Here is an 8,466-nt window from a genome sequence, read left to right on the forward strand (position 1 = left end):
AGTGTATGGGAACTATAGCATAGATGCATTCCTTGACGTGAAGCATTTATGATTTTTATCTATTTTCACGTCAAGATGTGCGATGTGAGGTCCAAACTTGAGGTCACTTCAACATTATTCCTGATTATACTTGGGGCATTTAATATATGCTTCTTATCATGATTGCAAGTATCATACACTCAAGAAAAATCTACGGCACAAGTGCCAACCAAACTTAGTTGAAAAGTCTTTGCGTGATGGTACTAGAGACCCGGGTTCAATTCACATTTGCTTACCAATCCATAAACATAAAACAAAATGATGATTCTTTATATACGCACTGCTACTTCAAGTACTATTTCAAGTCATTTAACAAGGTTTTTTTTTTTTTCTTTTCTTTCTTGATGTTTAATATAGGTTACTTAGCTAACCAAGTTATCATTTGAAGTAAAGACTTAATACATGGAAATGTGAAATAATATTATTTTAAGTTATTAACATTTTCCATTCCTCCCACAACCCCTCTCTCATGTCCATCTCTACAACACCACTGTCCAAATCCTAATAACCCACTTGATATAAAAATAAAGTAAAGAAACACAACTAAACAACCAATAAACTTTAGCCATGTGTATAAGAGAGATCTAATCAAACCGGTCCCCTTCTTCAATGTAAAAAAAAAATAAAAAAAAATAAAGCCTTTCTTCTTAGTACCATTTTAGATTCTACTATCTCATTGGTTGGTCGTTGGACACAAGAGTTTCCAATGACGTTTGATCCCCCTAAAGAAACCCCCACATATATAAATATTATACTATAAGACACATACTTAGCAAATCAACACTCACCATGAACAATTACCACCAACATCAGTAACAAATTAAGTTTGATGAATCACAAGTACTGTTCGTGTATTCTGGCTCGGTTCTCTTCCCACCAAAGCCTCGCATGCATTTCCCCAAACCTTTCTCGACTGCACAACAACATACCCAAATTAATTCTCACTGACAAAATTAGAAAAAAAAAAAAAAACAAGGAGGTACAGTTGTCAAGGTGCTTTGAAAATGCAGCTCAATTACTGTGGTGGGGCCTTATTAAAGGTCATTAAAATCAGATTTCACAGGTCAAGAAACAGCATCTACAAGGGCACAAGTTCTTGAGAGTATGGATACGCACGATGACAGCTATGTTCACCGCCATTAGGCCTCGGTAATAACTAAACTTCAATTTCAAAATAAATAATATAAATATACATTTTACCTGGTGTACCGGATCTTAATTTATTAATTAAATAATACAAGTCATCTCATGATGGGGTCCACATAATGCTGCAGAGATCCAATAACTTTGGGCCCAGAGTGAGGATTTGGGTTCTAATAATATCGGATTGGATCACCTAGTCAATCGGTTCTAAATAACCATGACCCGACCCGACCGAATAAAATATGAGAAAGTAAGTTATATTATATTCTTTTTAAATAGGTCAAGTTTATGAAATTTGGATTGTATTACATAGACACGGTCAGATCAGATTCATAGGAGTCGTGAAATAATGAGGACGTGATGGGCCTCAGATTCACCATATATGATCATCTTCGCCTACACCTTATCCCAATTATTAAGGTCTACCATTCTAACAAAGGTTATTGCAGCAACCATACTTCCAGGGACGTTTTCTACGACTCTAACTAAAATATTACATTTTAAGGTATTTTAGTCATTCTAATATATCATTGAATTTGTTTGTCATGCATTTAAATTATTTGATAATGTAAATAACAATATCACTAACTTGTTAAAATAAAAAGTGTTCTTTAGCAAACTGCAACTTTAGGTTCCCCTTGTACCAACCAAAAGTCTATGACATTTACTCCGAGTAAAAAGACCAAAATACCCCGCTTTCATTAAGGTGATAATTCTCCTACTTAAGCAGCAATGGGAGTTTCTTGGGATTCCAAAAGCATGGATCTTAGAATCTGGTGACTGCCATGGAAATCAAGGGTTCTGAATTAAGAGTTTCGAAGTGTGTTGTTTGCAGTCCTATTGACAGATTTGGTGAATCACTGGGATAAAATTTGAGTAATGATATACATGACTGATAGAAAGAGGAAGAACAAACGAAAAAAAAAATTGATGGGGGTACTTTGGTCTTTCCAATTTGAATCAATGAGACCAACTTTTGGTCAAGGAGAAGATCTAAAGTTGACAAAGATCTTACAGTGCGTGATGCTAAAACACCCAAAAATATATGGTGTCTGCACCATATACAATTCAAGCCCATTCGTCCAAATCATACATTTGGTATAACAATGATGAATATTCCCCTACCAGAATCTTCGTGAGTGTTGATTCAACATTGGGCGATTTTTTTGCAGAAGAGAACTGTGATTATGGGGAAGTAAGAAATTAATAACTCACCTGAATCTAACACGTCTGAGCTCCCTAATGCCTCCGGGCAATGCTCTGATCGTAATGTAGACTCCTGGCTCGTCCTGTTCAACCCACTCAGTCTCCACATCACTAGCATTGCTGATAGAGAGCTCGCCAGAGCGATCGGCCTCTCTTGACGAACTTGTCCGTATAGAAGCATCCATTGAAGATGTCTCAGTCTTGGCCCCACTAATGCTTGAGAGTTTTGGGGTTGAGGTTAGACCAAGTGAGTCGTAGTAATGTCGAGTTTGCATAGGGTGGTGTTCCAGTGAATCTGAGGATGAATAACCCATTCCCATTGGACGGTGGAAGTTGCGGGGCAGGCGTTCTTTGCTCAATGGTGGTGTCATGGGGCTGTCCTCGGCTGATTCCATCTTTGAGCTCTGAAAGTAATAAATGATGAGTAATGTTTGGATTTTCAAACACAAACTTTCAATGAAAAATCATCTCATGGAAGTGGTACATGTTGAGTGTATATTTCCTCCACTCTCGCAGGTGTGTCGTACCCCACGTAAGCCCCATGACCCTCTTATATTCATAGTTCTCCCCTTCTCCAAAAGATTGGTCTTTTGGAGTAGTTGGTTGGTTAACATGGTATCAGAGCGCTAGATTCGTATAGGTCACATGTTTGATTCTTTCCACCTGGGTGAGGGTCAGGGGGAGTGTTGAGTGTATATTTTCCTCCACTCTGGCAGGTGTGTCATTTCCCAGTTAATCCCTGTGACACTCTTATATTCATAGTTCTCCCCTTCTCCAACAGATCAATCTTTTGGAGTAGTTGGTTAGTTAACAACACACACATTTTTATTCTCTCTATTTTCCAATACGTTTTTGGAAACCCCACATTCTCTTTGGTCCACCTGTATTGAAAGGCATTTAAAATTTACGAAAATACCTATGTTAGATCACGTTGGGGTGTTTTCCAGTACACGTGGACCAATGAGAATGTGGGGTGTCCAAAATAGCACTCATTTTCCAATGTCATCTTTTCGACAGTAGCAAATGGGGGTGCGGAGCTCACCTCATCTTCAGACCTTGGTGGGGTTGGAAGTGGTACAGCTTGGCGGTTGAACCTTTGGACATTGTAGAGCTCCATGACCTTGTCATAGTTCTCAGCCCACCACCTTTGAGCTTGCCATTTGTTGAACATCTCTCGGCTAATTAAACAAAATTAACTACCAATCAGTACCCTAAAAATGGTACTTAAAATAGCACTACGATGAACTAAACAAATTTTTCGTGGAAATAGAAGGGACAAACTACTAATAACCTTCAACCAATCGAAACATCCATCGATTAAGACAGTCCAGTTTACTGAACACCTCAATGGTCCGATTTTTGTAAGTTGTTGCCCATACTCTGATTGGTCTTCTAGGAGCAATAAATCAATCGATTATTAGTGGATGATTATGCTTTCTCACTAATGAGATTTTTGGGCAGTGGCCCATGCAGGAAAACAAATGACAGATTAGACTGGTCTGAGGATTGGGCGAGACCTCCAAATTCCAGAAGAGAAGGGTCCACATACTGGATTATATTTGTTCACTGAACGGTCACTAGAAGCGGTCTATTGGACCGGTTTGGAACCGATCCATTGAAGTGATGAATTTGACTGGGTATGATCTTAATCAAGAGCAGAGCCCACTGTCTATATGGTTCGAGACTCTTGGTACATGCTACATACACTAGATCTTATCACTGCAGTTCTTTAGACCTAGAAATCAAAAGTTATTTCTAGCTTAGGGTGGTGACTCTTTTGTGTCTCCAAAGTTGGGCTTATTAGACCTTTACCAACAAAAGGTCAGAGAGAGAGAAAATGACAAAATCCAAAGGCACTTGGGGACAGAAAAATATGCTTTGACACCACGACAGTGCACAGTAAAAAGGTTCCAACTACAAACAAAACCCACTAGCCCAAAGTACCAAACCAAATATTTCTTTTATCTTCTTTAGCTTTGTTTTCTAGGCTCTTGACTGAGTTCAATGTTATAATTATGGAATTTCGATCTTTGGGGAAAATTACTAAAAAGACCCTTAATCTTTTGATTTGACATGCATCATTCTAGAAATGAAAATTTTAGTGGTCCACTCACTTCCAGCCTCTCTCTCTCTCTCTCTCTTTGAATGGGTTTGGTAAAGGCCAGCTAGTCATTTTTGTCATTAAACTAAATACATAGGAAAAGAAATAGAATGAGAGTAGATCAAAAATCAACGAAAAGCTTAAAACAATATATATGTCAGAGGAGCTTTTCTTTAGTAAAATCCTATAAATATAGGAAGGGTCCAACCTGGATTACAACAGAAGAGATAACGGGTGCATAAGATCTCCCCTCTTAACTCTTCATAAAAAAAATTGATACACGGGGATGCAGAATATCCTGGAATCTTTTTATTTATTTATTTTTAATAAGTAAAGTTTATATATATATTTTTTAACCAAATATTTATTAAGAGGACAAGAAGTCCTCAAAACAAACAACAAACAAGGAGAAGAAAAGAAGCAAATAGAACAAGAAAAAATAAATAAAACAACCCCTCCAACTGGAGCGGAATCACCCTCTATTGACAATATCCCATCTAATCAAGAAATCCTCAAAGCAGTAACCCCCTAAACTCATGAAACTACTTGCACCAGTAAAACAGTAACTCCACAATAGTAAAATTTGTATTCAAAATGCAAGTCGGTCAGGTGACAAACAAGAGATACTAGATCCCCATAAAACAAACTCCACTACTCGAGAAATATAGCGAACTCACTCCCATGTACCTAAAAAACTCTTTAAAACGACGCCAAACATCTTAAAAAAGTTCACACACAAAATAAAAAAGCCCGTAATAGAAATTATGATACCCCACATTGACTACTCCTAGCCATAAAAAAGGGACGATTGCTCTCTTTCTAAATACCCCAACAACCACAAAAGGGTAGCCCACAAAATCATCTTGGAGGTCATGGTGACTTGACAGACAAGAACACAGCCACAGGAATGAGGGAAAGTACTCAGCTATACAAAAAAAAAAAACCATAAAAATGAGCCCATATATGCATTCACGAATAAACACAAACATGCAGAATAAAATCCTAGGTTAATCATATAAACACATGCTCTGGGATAAAATTTTGGGAAAATCATCTCCACAATGAATTAGTGGTGCTCTTGATTGAAACTGGTCAAATGTGAGTAAACTCATGCATAGTCAATGAAACTAAAGGCCATGATCTAAATTATTGTTCCTCCCCTACCTATCATCTAATGCCTATTTATGGGAATCAGAAAAGTTGGACATCCATATTGGTGGACTCGTTACTTATTTTGGATTTATGGGAAAAAAAAATTACGTACAGAAAAGCCAATATAGGATTTCACAGATCTCAGATCGATCAATCACACGAGACCACTCACACCCCACGTGTATTAGAGCATCCCTAAATTACAAAATTACCCCCACTAGGCTTCGTGTGATTGGTCGTAGCGGATTATGTGGAAAAAAAAATTATCTCTTCGGACCTATAGCTAAGTGTCTACATAAATTCTAGTGTGTAAGACAAATGTAGTTCATCAGAAAATCTTAAAAAACCTGATTCTTTGCCTAGAAAACGGACACTTCCTTTGACCTCAAGATTGAAAAGTCACAATCATCGTAAGATAAGGTGGAATTGGACGAAGGATCCCAACATTGAAATTAAGTGGTGGGTCCCAACATACGCACGTGCACATGCTCTGGTACTGTATCTTTGTATTAATGAAGTATTTGGAAGGGCATTTCTGTCAATTCAAAGGGAAACAATAACATATATTTGCAGTGACAACCGTACTCTACGACAGTAACTCAACTGCTGCTTACAAATAAAAGAAAAACACTCTCCTTACTAACGTAGAAATATTTCAAATCTTACAAAGAGTCGTTGATTTCAAATGAATCACCACATTGGCAATCCAAACACCAGTCATCTAGATTACATGGAAAACTGAGATTTAAAAAAAATTCATCCGATTACGTTTTTAACGCCACGATGTTACCTCAACGATCCATAGTAAGATTTGAAATCTTACTAAGTTTGTACGGATAGTCTTGCTCTAAATAAAACGAAGCGAATTTTTTATAATTCTGAAAACAAATCAGAGCCGTTGATTTTAAATCGATAGGACAAGAGAAGTACCTGAAACGAATCCTTTTGAGATCGTTTCCTCCTTGAGGCAGAGAAACGAAAGTGATGAGAACACCTGGTTCGACCTGTGCGACCCATTCTTTCGGCTCTTCTTCTTCCATGAGTACAACAGATTGAGCTCGACCACTCATCGAAGGTGGAGTCCCTTCTCCACTCGAAAGCCCCTTCAATCTCGCCTCCATTTCTTTCCCCCATAACCTTGGTGTCGAACTCGAACTACCCGTACGACGATACGAACATTGAAACCTCTCTGAAGCTGATGCGGCTTCAGATTCCGCGTAGTTTTGATGTTGTTGATGATGATGATGATTTGAAGATCCTGAACATGGCTTGCAGTGCCTATACGCCCCTGATGCCTTTAAAGCGATGTCCTTGATCTGAATTTTTAGAAGAAAAAAATTAATTTTTTTTAGGTTATAATTTAATTCCAGTGGAGGAAAACAAAATTGAAACCCTAGATTTGAGTACCTGAGCAGTGAGAGCTTTAATGGCGTGTTTAGTGCTTGGCGTTCCAGAGGTATCTTCATCTTCTTGTTCTTGAAGAGATCCATTGCCGAGTTGCTTCGAACAAGCCATGCAAGTCAGCATCTTTGTTTTTCTCTTTTTTACAATCTACCGAATTCTGGAAGGAAAAATTAAATGAAAACGAGAGATCGATGGAAGTCTGCAGAAGATAAGCGAAAATCAGAATCGAACTTTGAGTGTCCACATGAGAATCTGGAAACTGCACCTTTGAATCTCAGTCCAGACACTCACAATCAAACAGCTCCAATCAAACGATTCTCTCCAGAAACCTGAGAGAACGAGGACAAGAGAGATCAATCGAAGTATCTTAATCAAAAGAAGTAGATTCAATGCAAGCTTCAGAAGAGCTTCCACAAATCATCTAGAAACTAAACCTTGAAGATTCTTCTGCTTCTGCGTCTTTGAAACTCGGGCCAAACTGTTCCAACAAGCAATTCTTGCTGAAAACCTATGAGAGATAGATAGATAGAGAGAGATCAAAGCTCCTACAAGACGAGAATGAGATTCAAGAATCAGAAATGCATTTTTTAAGAATCATTTATGAAATTTTAACAATCTGGAAACAAACCTCGAAATTTAGAACCAGTCAGTTTTCAGAAATCTGAATTAAAGCTCGAAATCTGAAAAAGTACTGATCTTGCCCAGGCTCTTTAACTCCCCATAAATTATAGCCTCAGCGATTCCAGTCTGTAAAGGAAACAAAGAAAGAAACAGAGTAATTTGAAGGAAGAAGAAATCATGAGAGCTCGAAGAGAAATGTAGAAGCTAGAGAAAGAGAGATGGGGAGACCTGGTGTGAATCAGAGCTTTAATGGCGGAAAAATTTGCTCTGTTTTCGGCGATTTGAGAGGAGCGGATCAAAAGGACTTTATTTTAACCCCATTTTTTTTTTTTTTTATCTCTGACACTGAGTGACAGCCAAATGAGTGAGAAATACTCTTTCTCTCTCTCTCTCGCTCCCTTTTTTTTTCCTTATCTTTGACCGGATGTAAACCAGCGTTTTAAAAACCGAAGCAGACCGACGATCGAATAGGGTTGGACCGGCTTTCTTCACAAAAATAATTTAGATTAATAAAGGTTTTGACAAATACTAGAGATGCTCCCTTTGTTTTGGAATTTGATCACACGCCTCTCTTAAACTCAATCTTATCAGAAAAACCCTTTCCTTACTACGATAGTGAGGAAGAAGGTCTTACTAAGCTTCATCCACCATAAAAAAAACTTCGAGATATGTAAAATAAGATCTCAAGATTTGTTATAAATATCGATGATTTATTTTATGAATCTCGAGGTCCTTTTGACGGTGGATAAGATTTAATAAGGCCAAAATAGTCAAATTCCCATCTCTTCCATGCCTAAAGA

At 37.8% G+C, this 8,466-nt stretch overlaps 1 protein-coding gene across 7 annotated transcripts; it reads right to left on the reverse strand.

Annotated features, from left to right (window-relative positions):
* Positions 1 to 275: 275 nt before the first annotated feature.
* On the reverse strand, positions 276 to 8,050 carry LOC147410421 (protein Brevis radix-like 4). Of its 7 annotated transcripts, none has more exons than XM_086435265.1 (9): positions 7,895 to 8,050; positions 7,674 to 7,792; positions 7,480 to 7,553; positions 7,337 to 7,374; positions 7,049 to 7,244; positions 6,572 to 6,957; positions 3,431 to 3,566; positions 2,398 to 2,792; positions 276 to 952 (listed from the first exon to the last, which is right to left on the reverse strand). In XM_086435265.1, the coding sequence occupies exons 5-9, from the start codon at positions 7,166 to 7,168 to the stop codon at positions 874 to 876; spliced, it is 1,116 nt and encodes a 371-aa protein (XP_086291391.1). In that variant the 5' UTR covers positions 7,169 to 7,244; positions 7,337 to 7,374; positions 7,480 to 7,553; positions 7,674 to 7,792; positions 7,895 to 8,050; the 3' UTR covers positions 276 to 873. The 7 variants fall into 7 exon arrangements, with proteins under 7 accessions (XP_086291391.1, XP_086291372.1, XP_086291365.1 ...); XM_086435246.1 differs by having other exon boundaries at positions 7,049 to 7,202; positions 7,311 to 7,374; XM_086435239.1 differs by having other exon boundaries at positions 7,480 to 7,590.
* Between the last annotated feature and the right edge of the window lie 416 nt (positions 8,051 to 8,466).

This window comes from Akebia trifoliata, chromosome 1 (assembly GCF_017979445.1).
Source record: "Akebia trifoliata isolate Shusen 1 chromosome 1, ASM1797944v1, whole genome shotgun sequence".
Classification (NCBI taxonomy): domain Eukaryota; kingdom Viridiplantae; phylum Streptophyta; class Magnoliopsida; order Ranunculales; family Lardizabalaceae; genus Akebia; species Akebia trifoliata.

Excerpts from the sequence above, each read along its gene's own strand:
- LOC147410421 (XM_086435265.1), bottom strand. The coding sequence starts at position 7,168 with ATGCTGACTTGCATGGCTTGTTCGAAGCAACTCGGCAATGGATCTCTT. Across the intron at positions 6,958-7,048 it reads TTAAAGCTCTCACTGCTCAG|ATCAAGGACATCGCTTTAAA; the intron begins GTACTCAAATCT and ends CTAAAAATTCAG. Across the intron at positions 2,793-3,430 it reads CACCAAGGTCTGAAGATGAG|AGCTCAAAGATGGAATCAGC; the intron begins GTGAGCTCCGCA and ends TATTACTTTCAG.